The following is a 16,325-nucleotide window of genomic DNA, read 5'->3' as shown; positions in this document are numbered from 1 at the left end:
GAATGTGGAAGGATGTAGAAAGGCTCAGAAGTCCAGGAAATATCAAGTATGAGCTTCCTGGAAATCCTGTTGTAGAGCGCAGCTTTGCATCTCAGCTGGTTCTCACAAGCAGCCTCACCACTGCACTCTACTTCTCTAGAACTTTGTATTTGAACTTTCAATATTTCTTCTCCTTACAAAAGTATAATTGATTTCAACGTCTTTAGTTTTTGTTTCTGAAAGTAAACCAGTTTGGGGTATTATGAAAGTGCCAGTTGTAATGAAACTATCACCTGCAGCTTGGAACAGAAAAGGATACCTGTGATCAAATACATACCAAACTCTGAACAGCCACGCACTCTCTGCTTTGGTTGTATTTTTATCCAAGTTACATGCAGTCTGCAAATAAGCAAATAAAAAAGTGAAATGCGTTTTTATGACAAAAAACCATGAAGTTCCAATATTAAAAATACGTCAAACCAGTAACAGTTTATTGTACTTCTTTCCCCTTCTAATCTGAAAAGCCTCTCTTACAGGAATGTCATCTCTCAAATTGGTTCATGAGCAATTTGGCTCATATAACACACTTCTCATTATACTGTATACTTGATGGAGGAATGCAGCATTTAGTTTTATTAATGATTCCAATTTTATTAAGAAGCTGAGAAGCACTGTATTCTAAGATCAGTAAAATGACATTTTGATCTAATTGCTGTTGTGGGATTACTTCAGTTTACTCCTACAAGCTCGGATGCTGTATGCCTAACCAAATGTCATTTTTGAAGGTACTGTGGTATTCTAATAATCATGACACTGCTTTCTGTGCTGCTCTCCAAGAGAGAGAAGATCACAGAAATATTGAAAAAGCAGGGGCAGTCATAAGCACCAAAATGCACTGACTCAAAATACTGTTTTTCATGCTGTAAACTAATTCTGGGACACCCTGCACAGGTAGACGGGCTGTCATTTTACTGAGAATCATAATTTGGAATAATATATTTGTGAGAGTCTTCTGCGCAAAAATAGCTAGTTTGGTCTTGCTCTGGGCATCACATTAATACCAGTGGCATGATGGAATTAGGAATGGGACTGTCAGTCCTCTAAAGGATATTTTCTTCTTGTTTCTGTTTTGTTGGAAGTTAGATTTGTTTGTAATAGGAATGCTTTTCTTCATGCAGTTTTAAAACACGTTATCTAATTATTTTTATTCTAATCGAACACATTAAAAATTCTCATAATACTTAACATGCATGTAAATGGGCTGACGATAATAATATTAGTGTGCTGATCCTTAAAACTGTAGGGTCTGGTTCCAAGCCATCATAGACTTGGGAACTTTGGTCACAAAGGAGATGGACAGAAATTTCTGCAGCAGATCTGGAGGCCTCTCCATTCTGGCTGAGAAGGGGGGAGCCTAGAGGCTTACTTCTCACACATTTGCTGGCTTTTAAATATCTTATTCTTGAGTGGGTTCAGTCCTTCTTGTACAATCCCCTGAAGCTCTAATTAATGGAACTAAGTGCTGGCAGGCGGCTCACATCTCATCTGGCTGAGATATTAAGTGGCAACAGAAGACAGTGGCACTTGGTATGTTACTTATATGAGTTCTGTGTGAGGTTTATGAATATGCGCTGTGCAGGATTCAGATTGAACTATGATCTAGTAATACTTAAGAAAAGCCAAAATGTATTCTAGTTTATGCTATTACAAGTAAAACAACTTGTTTCACTGTGAAGAGATGCAACACAGAAAATGTAAAGTAGGTAAATGAAATAAAAACATTATATATTATATAAATACAAAAATTATAATAGATAAATATTAGAAATAAAAGGAAAACAAAAAGACAACAAAGGGGAAGAAAAGAAAAAGATGAGAGAAAAAAACAACTGTTTGTTCAGAGTTGATCAAACAACTCTGATAGATACTGAGTTAAAGAGGGCTACAGAGAATGTGATAGAGATCTGCAACAGTCTAAGATCGAGATGTCGAATACAAAGAACTCAGAGAAATGAAAATAGAAGACCACAGGGTAGAAGAAATCAGTGCAGCAAAGCTATTTTCCAAAATAAAATTTATACCATAAGGATTACTGCCATGGACATGTCAGAGCATGAAATGTGTTACATTTATTTACACCTCCTGAATTGTGTTCCTGAGTTTTGTCAACAGAGATAGGTGTTGATTCACAGGGCACTGCTGGGCACTTGACATGTTATTGTTATTCATAAACAATTATTTTCATTTCTATTAAAAGAAGGAGGCAACTAGAAGCCCAGGGTTTCTGGAGAAATCAAGTTTTCACAAACCATTTGGTCAATTTTATACCACTCAATTCAGCATTCTGTTATGTTTGATAGCTCGTGACTGCTGCAAAGGAGAACAGCTCTGAAATTAAATGGTTTTGAAATTCACGCAAGAACAGATAAATGTTAACAACATAAAAAAAGTGGTGTGTCCTGTATTCAGCCAGAATTTCAGCAGAGGCATTGCAAGAATTACTACCAAGTCACCAAGGAGGGTGATATTTGTAACCTGTGCCTTCAGCATCAGAATATATCAGTATCACAGCTTGGTGCAACAGGGTGCTGTACCAGCCATTTGCTAGGGACTGAGATGTAAAAATAAAGATATGATCATATATGAATCAATTTTTTTCTATTATTTTCAGAGAAACTTTAGGACATTTAGGCATGTGAATTCCATTCAGCTCAGTGAAAGCTGAGACCCTAAATGACTTCTGATATATGCAAGTGGGTAAAGTTTAGAAGTTCAGTCTAATAATATTTTTTATGTATTTCCATGTGGATAGCGTCTCTCATTCATTTCTTGCCCTAACTTATTATGTACGTTTTTCTAATTGTTGGGTAATTTCAGTTGCAGTTAGGCAGTTGGAAGGAATGCTTGGGATGGTATTACCCAGAAACAGGAACAAGATTTTTTTATCTGTTGTTTTTCTTTTTCTTTTTTTTTTTTTTTTTTGCTGTGAGAATTTGCCAAGTCTCACGCTGGTTTTCCTTACTCCTCTTAGCATGCTGAAGGACACCTTACCTCTATGCGTACTGACTCTTACAGAGTCACAGTTGCAGACAATGCTGCGTCTGAAAGAATTCTGTACAAATGTGACAAAATAGGGAGGATGGCAGACGATCTTTGGGAGCTTTTTCACCGAGCTCCTTTAGTTCAAAGTTTTTATGTTCAGAACACAGACAGATTTCTATGTTAAAAATATTTTCAGAAACCTGGCCTGCTGGGACAGAACATTGCACGCTTTCCCTTTTTATTCCAGGAAATGGAAAGTTGTTCTGAAATGTTGCATTTCCCAGAAAGTCTCATCTGGAAGGTGATAAATAGCTGGATTTATGAAGGCTACATTCTACTATTCTGCTTGTCAGAATTCTCAGGATATCTTTGCACTGCTTTATAATTTTCTTCAAAGCTCTCTAACACCTTTAGTTACAAAATATTCATGAAATACATCTCCTTTTCTGTACCCTGTACTATAGAGACAATTTGCAGTTCCTTCTCAATGACCTTGATGAGGGATAGTGGCCACCCTCAGCAAGTTTGCTGATGATACAAAGTTGGGAGGATTGGCTGACACTCCTGAAGGCCTTGCTGCCATTCAGTGAGACCTGGATAGGCTGGAGAGCTGGGCAGAAAAAAAACGGATGAGGTTTAGCAAAAGCAAGTGTAGAGTCTTGCATCTGGGGAGGAATAATTGCATGCACCAATGCAGGCTGGGGGATGGCCTGATGGAGAGGAGCTCTGCGGAGAGGGACCTGGGTGTCCTGGTGGACGACAGGTTGGCCATGAACCAGCAGTGTGCCCTTGTGGCCAAGAGGGCCAATGGCATCCTGGGGTGCATTAAAAAGAGCATGGCCAGCAGGTCGAGGGAGGTGATCCTCCCCCTCTACTCTGCCCTGGTGAGGCCTCATCTGGAGCACTGCGTCCAGTTCTGGGCTCCCCAGTACAAAAAAGACAGGGATCTCTTGGAAAGAGTCCAGCGGAGGGCCACGAAGATGGTGAAGGACCTGGAGCATCTCTCCTATGAAGAAAGGCTGAGTAAACTGGGTCTGTTCAGCCTTGAGAAAAGAAGACCGAGAGGGGATCTGATCCAGGTTTATAAATATCTAAGGTGTGGGGGGCAGAATGGTGAGGCCAGACTGTTTTCAGTGGTGAATGGAGACAGGACAAGGGGAAATGGCTGGAAACTGCAGCATAGGAAGTTCCGCACAAATGTGTGCAAGAACTTCTTTACAGTGAGGTGACGGAGCACTGGAACAGGCTGCCCAGGGAGGTGGTGGAGTCTCCTTCTCTGGAGATGTTCAAGACCTGCCTGGATGCCTACCTGTGCTACCTGCTGTAGGGAACCTGCTTTGGCAGGGGGGTTGGACTCTATGATCTCTGGAGGTCCCTTCCAGCCCCTACAGTTCTGTGATCCTGTGATTCTCTTTATTTATAATTTGCTGGTTTAAAAATTTTCCAGCTATAATGCTTTCTTTGTCAAATGTTCTCCTTGAGTGGTTCAGGTTTATGCAGCACATACATCTGAAATCATAACATACCTGGTTTGCAGCTTCTGCTTTCATATCTTCATCTGGATCTACACCAACTCTGTTTTAAAAAAAAAAACAAAAATGTGGTAATGGCCAGATGTGTATTTGAGAGCTTTGAGGGAAGAAGTATTTCTCTTGTGCCCACCAGGTGAGAAAAGCAGAGAACTGACAAAACGTTGAGATCACTTTTCAAATCAGGGCAGTTCTTAATATGTTTTTATGAACATGAGACACTGAGGTTAAATCTTCACCGTATTTTGTAAATGATACAATGTAAGTGTTAAGTCACCTGAGGAGGAACTGGAGTTTAAGAGGTAAATGAAGGAGAAGACTGCAGGACTATGGAGTTTCTTGACTGAGCATGGCTTCTAGCATTTGGAAAGTGCTTTGCTCTGCAAACAAACCACTGGATGCAAGAGTGAAAAACGATTTTTTTCTATCACAGCTTTTGAGTTTCAGTGAATCTGAGCGCTTTAATCTTTTTTTTTTTTTTTTTTTTTTTTTTTTTTTAAATAATGACTCTGGTGCAGACTCTGGTCATTTAAATAATGACTCTGGTGCAACAAGGAAACAGACTGCACAGCTACTTATTTTGCTTCTTCATGTCCTGTTCCTTGAATTGCTAGAGAAGTCTTCTGACAGTACTAACCTATTCATTTGTTTGGAGTAAAGCAATCTAGCTGTTTTCCATTCCAGTAATGGAAACATTTACAGGGGAAAAGAAAAAGGAACATACATGAAGGTTTAACCATCAGTCTGACACTGACCTTGTTACTGTCACATACAGAACTGTGGTGTCTTTATCTATGCTCAACATTGTAAAACTCAGCAGTGTGAGACAGTCCTGTGCTGCAGTAGACGGCTGAACTGCAGCAGGGTATGGAAATTGGTACAGCAGGAAACAGTGGTGCAGGTGGAGGTGTGATCATCCCAGGCTCATAAAGCGAGTCAGAATCAGAGAATCCAAGTCTCCTAAACCCAATTGTATACCCTGTTTATTAGACTGTGCTTACTTACTGGATGTGTTCACTGACAGTGTCACATGGCTGTCACAGAAAAACACTGGTAATGCAATAGTTAAGGGACAGCATAGTTCTAGAAATAACATAAAAGAAATAATACAGAGAATTCAAAGCATTTATGCATGATAGGTATAGCTGAAAGACTCCAGCACAAAGTTCCCCACACTCTGTTCTCCTTAATGAGCTTGACTTGACCTCAAAGAATCAGTCTCCTGGGACAGAAGTAATTTAGCCTTCACGCAGTTCCGAGTTTACTGGAGTTGAGAAACTGCCAGTTCTGACTGATTGTGTGTGCTGGAGTTGCGATGCGTTTATTACAGAATGAGCTAAGACAACAGAAAACATTTCACCCGAGACTAAAAGAACACTAAGAGAGAATATAAAAAAGACTGGACAGTGGGATCAACAGGAACCAGTTTTTGGCTGCTGGACTGACTGTCTCAGAAATATAACTGTTAACTAATCAGGAACAATAGGAATCCATCGGCACAGAAAAAATCCAGGCTCAAAGAGTTATGCAGATATTTCTTTCCTGTGGTAAGCTACATTTTCTCTGTATGAATATATGTTACGTTGAGTCCTTATGGCTACAGAGTTAGCTAGCACTTCCGCCTTGATTGTCCTGTAGACAACAGATTATGATAATATGGCACATATGAAGATATTCACATGAAACCTCTTGTGAAGGAGAATCTCACTATTGGAGATCAGTGTGCACAGCATTATCTTATCCACTGATGCAGTTACTTGAGAAAAAAAGAAAAAAAAAGGTCATTTTTTGCATTTTATTGTCAAGTTTCTTAAAGGATTAAAATAAAAAACAGATTGTAAAAATGTGAATCTTAGTGATTCCATTAAGTGTGCACTAAGCAGATTCAGTTCAGGCAGTTCTGAAGCTGAGTATTTCCTACCCAAACATAGGCTTGGAAGCCTCACATCAAGAATCTACCATTGAAAATCACAGTCTGCAGCAATTAATTTGATGAACTCGATGTGAACTAGAATGCTATTTTTAAATGGCAGATACTGAAAACAAAACATAGCAAATTACACAAGACAGTCAAGACGACTGAAATTAAGCTGTTACGTGCTTCAGGTTTCTATCCTTGACCTCTGCAGGGCTGCAACATCTAGAATTTGCAAACTTAAAATTCCTGATCAATTACAGTGAAGAACTTAAAGAAATATTCTACTGTTAATGTTGGGATAAGTGTCACTTTTAGCATTCTCGATTTTCATTTTCTGTGAGAAGTCAGAAAAGTATTTTCCACATTTAGTATTATTTTACTTGTCCTTCCTTGCTGCCAGTTTTGTCCCTTTTCTCCTGTAACCATGTTTCGTGGTTGTATTATCCCTTTTCCAACCTTCTGTCCCACTTTCTGGTTTTTCTGTACTCCTTGTTCATTTCTTCTCAACTCCTCTAAACATTGTATGTTTTTATTTCCAACTTTCTGGTTTTGCACCTTCTTATTCTATATGTTAAACATTTAGGATAACATCTAAACCAATTTATTTGGATTGAATATAGACTAGATGACTTTTTCTGTGACACAAATCTGGCTTTTCTCATTAGAACATTAGTACCACTGAGATCTTTACATTCCCCTCCCTCCCCCCTTTTCAGTTAAAATGTTACTAAAGATGATTTTTTGGTGCAAGAATCATTGTTTACCATGATTTGACTCTTTAGAATACAATTAAACTTATTTCTGTAGCACTTAAGGAAATGGTACATGGCAGATTATTTCAGTATATAATACCACAGAGGGCTGGAAGATATTAAATTTGATGGGATTATTTTGCAGATCACAGGTGCACACTTCTGTGAAACAGGCCTACCTATTCCGATAAGAAATGTCATGTCAATAGCTGTGGTTTGGTGCAGGATGGTGCCAGAGACAATTTGGTGTGCACTGAGAGAAACACAACTAAAAATAATTGTGGTTTTTTTTTATCCTGGTTTTCCACTGATAACTTAAAAGAGCCTCCAAATGTTCTGCTTTCCCTCCCCTTTGTCCCACTGGGGAAATCTCATCCTCTCTGTTCAGGCATGGACTTCTTTACCCCAGAGCCAGCTGAGATTACTTCATCTATAAACCCAGAAAGCAGTCTGGTTTTATGATAGTATAAGGTGATTTATTCCTTTGTTTTGAGAATATGAGACATGGCATTTTACTGAACAGATTTCTCAGCACAAGCTTGTTTTTGGGTATCCTGAGATAAAGTGGGAGGCCAAAAGGACTGGTTGAAAGAAGCTGTAGGGCAGTGCAAGTTTCTTTTCCCCAGCAAATACTTCCTTCTGTGTTAGTACATGCTGTTTCATGTTTTTGTTAAATACTTTCTGATTTTGAGGTGTAATGTTGACAAATAACATGATGATTTGTTAATTTCAGATTGCACTTTGATTTATTCCAGTTGCTGCTAATCACAATGAAACATTTTTTTTTTCTGCTCCATGATTGTACAGTTAGGTTAAAAAACACATTTATTTTAGATTTTGAAGTATCCATTAGTATGCTTTTTCATTTTTGCATAGGCTTTTCTTTTAGAATTTATTAGAATATTTTAAGAATGGTTTCTGATGAAGTGTGCACATTACAAGGAGGATCTGGATTTAAAGACACTTTTTTTCACATAGAAAGAAATGCAATGAAGACTTTTTAATCAAATCTACATTGCTGTGCAGTTTAACTACTGTATGTATTTTGGTGGGCTTTAGTAATGTCTTCCATTTTGAGGGATTCAAAATCCTGAAAGCCGGCCTATGTTGTTCTTTCTGCCTTTCCATAATGGCTGTATCAAAACCCAGATTTAGACATTGTTCAAAGTTTCTATATTCAAAATCCGGCACTGAAGCTTGTGACTGCAGCCAGTTTCTAGTAATTAGGCCAAAGCGTTGCTAGGAACTGTGCACTGGCCTGCAGAAATACCCTTTGCAGTTTTCAGTATTTAAATCCCTGTGTGCTATCAAGTGCATCGCTTTTTTATCAACAGTCAGAATGCATTTGATTATAAGAAGAGGATTTTGTTGCTGAATACAAAGCAGTCAATAACATCTTTTATGATGTGGTTTGCAATGAAAATGGATGAAGAGATAAATCCCAATTTGTCAGGGGAACCACAAGTAAGAATCACAAAGCTAATCTATAGGAATACTGAGTAGAAAATTACTATTCTGTCAGCAAACTTTTCATTCTCGCATTCAAATTACCACAAAGCCAATGCTCTAGGATTAGATCTCTGCTTTCCACAATAAAGGCACAGAAAAAAACTTAAACTTGTGTTTTCTTAAGGATCTCAGAATGTAGAGCAGAATTTTGGTTCTACACCTACAGTTAGGATTCTCAGCCCTCACTCACTTTAGCTGCCAAGAAATCTCTAAACAGAGATATTTCTCTCAAATCTGAATTATAAATATAGAAACATTATTTTTGGGCCTGTTTAGGCTTTATGTGTTTGCAGAATGAAGCAGTCCAGTGCCTGGTTTATGCACACTGGATTGTGTTTGTAGTCCCAGCTAGTCCAGTTTGCACCTACCAAATACTCACACAAGTGAACTGTGCTCCAGTTGAAGAAAACAGGACTATCTTAAGATGAAAACATGATACCAAGTATTTTAATCTAGGCCCTTTCAATTTTATGGCTAATGCATTAGAGTGTCCTGCAAGGCCAGCTTCTATCAGTAACCTCAACCTGAGGTGGTTCCATAACACACCTCCTAGAAGTGCCATAAATACTGGCCTGAGAGTGATACAGATGGCGGTACTGTCCATCATCCTGCTGAGGCTGTTCTGCTGCATCAAACAGTGTTCGAGCACTGACAAAGGCCCAGGAAACAGTTCTACTAATTTGTGTATTAAATAATATACCTAAAAGCTGCATTAAATAATGCAACAAGAGATACAATGAACAAAACATCAGGCTTGGGAAAATTTACAAGAGAAATATCTCGTATTGTAAGAGACTTGTCCCTGCTCTAAGAGTATGATGGTGAATGTGTAACTGATGACACATGATATTATAGAACTGTCAGGTAAGGGCCAGAATTAGCTAAGTCTCATTTACTACTTCTTCAGTAGGAAAAAGTATTCAAGAAGATAGTCTTGCATTTCTTTCTGTGTCTGATCTCTTATTACAAAATGGGGATAATAATAGTTGCTCCACACCATTGCTCTTCTGTCTTGTGTATTTAGGTTGTAAGTGCACGATTTACAAATATACTCTGTGTTTGTATCAGTTCTAGCTCAGCAGAGCTGTGGTTTTGTTCAGAGCCTTAGGAGTGCTGCTGCAAAATGATAGCAATAGTGGCATATTTCCCAAACTGTCATAAGCTTCATTGGAAGAAGTAACCTCAGTGCACTTGTCTCAGTCTTCCCCTGGCTGTCTTGCTGCAACTAAAACAGTCTGTAAGCTTCAGCTTCTATCTCAAAACATGTCCATATCATGAAAAGCTTTTTGAATAAGTGATTTATAACCCAATTTTCAAAGCTGGCCATTAAACTGAATTTGCAACAGGAGTCTTGAATATTTTTGCATGAATAAATCTGAAGCTTGTGGCTATCCATCATCAGCATATTGCATTCAGTCCAAATTATTAGCTGTAAAATACTAGAAACATGAACAAAATACAGAAAAGATTGTTTCACCAACTCCAATAAATCATAACAATTGAAATAAAAGAACCCAAACACTTCAGGGTAAATAATGACTGCTCAGGCCATGATTCCAGTCCAGATGGCAGTAACTGTGATGTGTATGCCTAACAAAGTGACACCTAAAATGCTTTTTCTTATAGATTGCTGTATTGCTTGTTTATACTGCTGCTGCTGGGGACTGATGCCCTCAAAATTGTAGTACAATATTTTGAATGACATAAAGCCCTTCTGGAATTACCCCAAGAGTATAGATTGTAAATGTTCAGATCAAGCTGATTTTATTAATAAATGAATATGCTTTAGCCTAAGCTCAAGGCAAGAATAATTGCTTGTGTCTCACAGCAGAAATAACCAAGCAGTACAGTTTCATGCTGTGAAAGATTAAAGTAAATTATCAGGTAAAGGATACTTTCTAAATTGTTATGACAGCTGTTTGTCATGTGGCTAATCCTTTCTGTCATGTATACATCATGGAACAAAGAATACGATTAAAAACCTATAAAATCATGTGAATAAGAGTTAAGTGTGGATAATACCACTGTTTAAAATTTTACAAATCACTTCCCTACAGCTGTGCAGCTGTGTGAAGTAAAATTCTAAAATGTAAAAGTAGATTTTGACTTACACTTACATTTACATCATGTACTTATGCAAATAGTAACCAGGATGACAAACTGGATCTTAAAATATCAGGTATCTGATTCTCACTATTCCATTAATCCTGCTTTATCTTGCTATCGCCAGAGTGACTAAAATAGTCTGGTCACTTTGAAGTAATGCAAGGTATGTCTGTGTGACAGAATGCAATATTGGATGTCTTGTAATCATGACAATCTGAGCAGCAGTGATTTATGTCTCTATAAAGCTTCTGGTATGTCAAATAGGTTATGAATGTCATTGTTCTATGTGGACATACTTGCAGTGAGAAATCAAGCCTCCCACTTACAAGTACCAGCCAAAGCTGATTTAAATGAGCATCATTTTAACTCCTTCTGTGGAATTTCTGGAAATCATCATTTGTAGTATTACCAGTGCATGCAAATAGAACTGGAATAAAATGGGTGTGAAGCGTGGCAGTGACCAAAATGATCTTTATTATGTGTGGTGACAGCATAAGAGCTGGAGCTTGTCTTCAGATCACTGCAGTAGATTCTCAGTCTAGAATAAGATGTTACACGATTCATTAGGCTGTAATGCATGGGCATCTTGTTACACCATAAATTACCAAATCTTAGTTGACATGGAAATGTTTATCCCCACAGACAAAGCAGTTGCATGAATTACACTGAATTCTATGTCAAATCAGAATGCCAAACCCACTCTGCACACTTACCATGCCATTATGACACATGACCTGCTGCAAACTAACCAGATCTTACTAACTGGTAAATTCCCTGATTTATGAGATGCCATAAACAATGTAACACTGAAGTTGGACTTAAACCTCTGAGGTATGAAGGAGCAATTCCTCTGGTTTGTTAACTGCATGCTCCAAAATTGCTGGAAGCCAGTTGAAGACTTTATTTTTATTCATGGATGTGTCTTCCTGAAAATACTCTCTGGATTCAATTCTGCTAGATTCCATCTGTACTATGTCTCAGAAAAAGTGCTCCCCATTTTTACATTGCAAGGTTTTGGGTTTTTTTTTTTTTTTCTTTCTTTTGTTCTTCTTTGTTGTTTCTTTTGTTTTCTTATTTACACGTGGCTATTGTCACATTGTTCCTGCACCTTTCATTCATTGCATTTCAGGACATAGCAGAGTTATCACTTTACTTTTTTCCATTTATGGTCCTGCTTTGCCCAGTAACTTGTGTTATTTTTCTACACTTGCTTTAGGGAGGAGAAAAACCTTCATAAAATGTTATGGTTAACAGTCTAAATTTAGATTAATAAACTTTAGATTAATAAACTTTGTTTTACAAAGAAAACCTCTATATTCTTTACCCCTTTTTATATTCTTTTCTGGAAATCAGATCTTCCAGATGCAACTCTTTACCTAGGAATCTGATGAAGTTCGTACTCCTCAGTCAGCTTGGCAAAACTTCATTCTCTTCTCCTATCATTAGCATGCACTGAACTGTATGTAGTGTGCTTGCATGTCAGCCATTCCCCCCAAAAAGAGAAGTTTTATTTCACCCTTTCTTTTTCTAATGCCTCCTGTGCTTTTTGTAGAAACTTGAATTACAGTTTGAGCATTGGTTCATAAGGTGCTAAGCATGGGCCTAACCCTTCTTGTTCAAGGCAATGTCCCTGCTATCACTGAGTTCAAAAGAAGGAAAGCTAGACTAGCATTGACTGTGCTCAAAGAGTCTTTCCTTAGCAATTTTTTGCTGTCTATCAGCATTCCTGATCTTCTTGAGAATGTGGTGGTTATTTTAATAATCCACTGAGCATTGTACTGGCATCACTCACTAGCAGACTGATTGGTGAATGGCATTTCTTGGTATTGCTGTTTTCTCAGTGAAAGAAAAAGATTATTTCATGCAGCTTCTTTATGTAAAAAATGAGATCTTTAGAGGAAGATGAGCATGCTATTCTCTGCTTTTTAAGCATTTTAATCTTTGTATAAGTTAGTAGAAACTTTAATACTAAATTATGCTATGAAGTTAATTAAAATTTTTTATCGGTTTGATCCAAATTTGAAAAAATCTTTTCAGATTCAACTGTTCTGCAGACACTTCTGGAGAAAAATGCAGTTCCAAGGTCCCATCACTCAAGAACAGTAAGTCATGATTAGAGACACTGAAAAAAAAAAATACTTGAAAAATAATATAATGTCGATAAGTATCTAAAACCTCAAGAAAATACATTATAGTAGCTGGCACATACCATGCAACTACTTACTTTCTCATGGAGACTGCATTTTGCAATTTACTTTTCACCTGAGTTTTATGTCTCAGATGAGAGATGGGAAACCTGGAATAAGGTCTCTTGACACAATATAGTAGCATTAACATAGGAGAAAGGGTAGGATTTGACACCTCCTTGGGTGGTACTGAAGTAGTTCTTTGGGCTGTCAATGCAGTAAATCTCAACAAAGCTCAGCTTTTGTAATATTACTGAGCCACAGCACACAGTGGCAAGGATGTTGTGAGTTGACTGCGATTCCTCACATCCAAACTCTTTATCTTGTAACTACTGAAAAAGAAAGAAAAAACCTATATGTTGATTTTCCTCACCTGAAGCCAGATGATCTTGTACTTTTATTACCACCTGGTGTCACTGATATCAGCCTAAATGTGTGAAGGAAGAGTGATCATGTGGAGACAAGGATCTACTCTAGTGATGGGAGGTGCAGTTTGGCTTTAAAATTCAGATGTTACAAAATGGAGGGGTACAGACATAGAAATGCATTTCTGTATTGTCCTTTTATAAGAGGCAGTGCACAAAGCACAGTACTGATCACCCTCTGCATGCTTTAAGACGTTCAGCATTCCGTTCCTATCCCCATGCTGTGAGCAAGTCTATAGATCAAATATCATGCACACAATTCTCAAACTATCTATTTAAAAACAAAACAACTTGGAACATTATTTGAAATGCATTTTCAGTTGATACAAAAAGACAGAAACAGTACTGCTTCACAAGAGCTATCATTTTTTCTCATAGCAAAAACAAACAAACAAACAAAACCCACCTGAATCCTCAGGAATTAGGCCATTTTTTGGCTTCTAACTTAGACTACTAATGAGCTTTGAATGCTAGAAAATTTTACAAAAGTTCTGTATGAGGAAAAAAGCTGCTGAGATGTATCTTCACAATTTCCAACAGATGAGGCTAGTTAATTCCTGGCTGAGAAATAACAGTTCTCTCCAGTGAACGATGTCACTGATTTTTAGAGCAGTAAAATGTTTGTTCTCTGAATCACTATAGGTTCCTTTATTTTACTTGAACATAAACAGAAAAACTTTGGAGAGAAGCATGAGCCATTGTAGATATTTTGCATTACTATCAATGTGATTAAGCTAAAGTAAAACATTAAGTGCTCCTGAGGCATTTGTCTAAAGAATGAGATGATCAACTCCAAGTTCCCTGGACCCAGTGTGGGGAAACACATACAATGCACTTCACTGGCATTGGGATTTGTCACACACAGCTGGTACTATGAACAGACTTTGCACAGCCATTGCCAGTGAGGAACAAAGCTGGCCGGACTAAATGTATGCTATAATCAAACATCACTGCGTAAATGCTACCGGCTTTGCTTCTGAAAACTGAAAAATGTACAGAGGCTATCAATGTACTGTAAAAAATAAACACATGGTATAGGTATATGTACATAGCTTCAAAGGTACACTGAACAATTGCTTTAAAGTGTCAGTGAACACGATGATTCTGAAAACTTGATGTGGTTTTAACCACATATGCACGATGGCCTTTACACTGCAGGTGGTAATCTGAGTAAGAATTGATAGGATTTCTGCATGCTTCCTTGTTGAGGAGTAAATATGTAGGGAATTAAGTGCTCTGTTGGCTGCAACTCGGTCATACACACAAAGACAAGAATAATAATGAAACCAAAAAATGCACAGATTTGTAAAAGATAAGTTGCATACATTGCATTCTGCCAACTCAGGGCTTTCACATTTTTATATTTTAAAGGATAGGTCAAACTTTATGAAGGAAAAGCTTAGGGAAAAGCGCCAAACAAAGTAAAATACTGTGTGCTAGAAGGGAAGAGCATTGCATAAATTTTTGTTATCTGACAACGATTATTATCCTTTCAGTGTTAATGTCAGAGAAACATCTCTACTCATTGGTGTTGGAACATTTTTAATGCTGCTCTAAGTACAGCCAGATAAACAGCAGTGACATTTGTGAAGGCAGCATGCAAAAGCACTGCTTAATGGAAAATTTAACTTCTTATTTCTTTTAACACGCTTTGCTACTCAACAACAAAGAGTAGCAAAATGACTCAAAAAGAGACATTTACTTACTCGTAGTTTTCTTACTCCACTATTCTAATGAAATTTCTACATAAATTATATGCTCCTGATATCACACACGCCCATTAAACTTCAAACATCTTTTTTTGTCAAAGTGGCTCTATGCAAGTGCTGGAAAAGTATTCTCCCCTTCATGATCTAGAATTCATCTCAGTCCATGTTGCTTCTAATTCATGAATAGTTTCATTCCACTATAATCTTGGTCTGATGATTGCATAATTCAGCTTAGTGTAGATTTTAGATGACTTTAAGTTTGCATTTGCAATATAATCCTACATTCACCTTGGCTATGTTCACCATTTTCAGGCATTACCTTCAGTTCTCCTGTGGCTGTTTCAAATTATATCTAGGATCATGCACAGAAACCATTAAATAGGTACTGATCTGTAGTAACACTGTTTACAATGTCTGATAGCACAGAAGCTATTACTGTTAATATGTGTGTACAAAGACATAATTCTTCATAATTGTGAGTAGATAGACAAATTCTCTGACACTTTGCAGTACAGTTTCCAGAGGACAAAAATATTTTTAACAAAATAGTTAACAAAACTGGACAAGATGTTACCCATAACAACGCAAGTTTTGCTTATCACACGGTTATCATGGAGTAGCATACAGCTGTGATAAAATGTTCCTCTATTTTTTTCTTTTTTTGTATGCAGGACAGTTTTACTTGTACAACAACAACAGAGCTGCTTTTATATTAGCTGTTGTATTTATCCAAAACTACAGATATTGTCCTTATTTCAAAGCAGGTCAAGTCCCTCTCTGGAGTTCAGAAAATACCCTAAGTACAAATATTAGGCTTTATTTTTCTAACTCTTGAACTTAGTTCTCTCACATTATTGTCAAATTATGCATATTTAAGAAATACACTCATCTAAAGAGAACAGGACCTTTAGTAGACATGAATGACTCAGATGCCCAGGTGTTCTGCTCCTATGCTGCTGAAATTCAGATGATATCTATACATTTTCACAATGTTGTTGTTAAATAGTATATATAATCTGTGACAGAATAGTAACCTATTCCATTTTTAATTAAATAAAATCTTTATCTTTTCACAAGAACATTTGGAGATGCTCTTCAAGCCTGTATATTTATTTATTGATTTTCCTGGACTTGAAACCATATTTAGCTTGAGCATTTGAGGTGCATGTG

At 37.4% G+C, this 16,325-nt stretch overlaps 1 protein-coding gene across 5 annotated transcripts in view; it reads right to left on the bottom strand.

The window, feature by feature from the left end:
• The window catches only part of SLC9A9 (solute carrier family 9 member A9), a 172,199-nt gene that overhangs the window by 49,969 nt on the left and 105,905 nt on the right, over positions 1-16,325 (bottom strand). For 4 of the 5 annotated variants that reach the window (XM_042878391.1, XM_042878388.1, XM_042878390.1 and 1 more), the window contains exons 13-14: positions 4,548-4,596; positions 317-378 (exon numbers count right to left, since the gene is read on the bottom strand). In XM_042878391.1, coding sequence (XP_042734325.1) covers positions 317-378; positions 4,548-4,596 — 111 coding nt within the window. Of the gene's footprint in view, positions 1-298; positions 379-4,547; positions 4,597-16,325 lie in introns of all 5 variants that reach the window. The other variant, XM_042878387.1, reaches the window with a different exon arrangement.

The sequence above is a fragment of the Lagopus leucura genome, unplaced genomic scaffold (assembly GCF_019238085.1).
Source record: "Lagopus leucura isolate 7727_CA_CO unplaced genomic scaffold, USGS_WTPT01 Super-Scaffold_100021, whole genome shotgun sequence".
Taxonomy (NCBI): domain Eukaryota; kingdom Metazoa; phylum Chordata; class Aves; order Galliformes; family Phasianidae; genus Lagopus; species Lagopus leucura.
The sequence above is the reverse complement of the archived record's forward strand: the minus strand, read 5'-3'. Positions and strand labels throughout refer to the sequence as shown.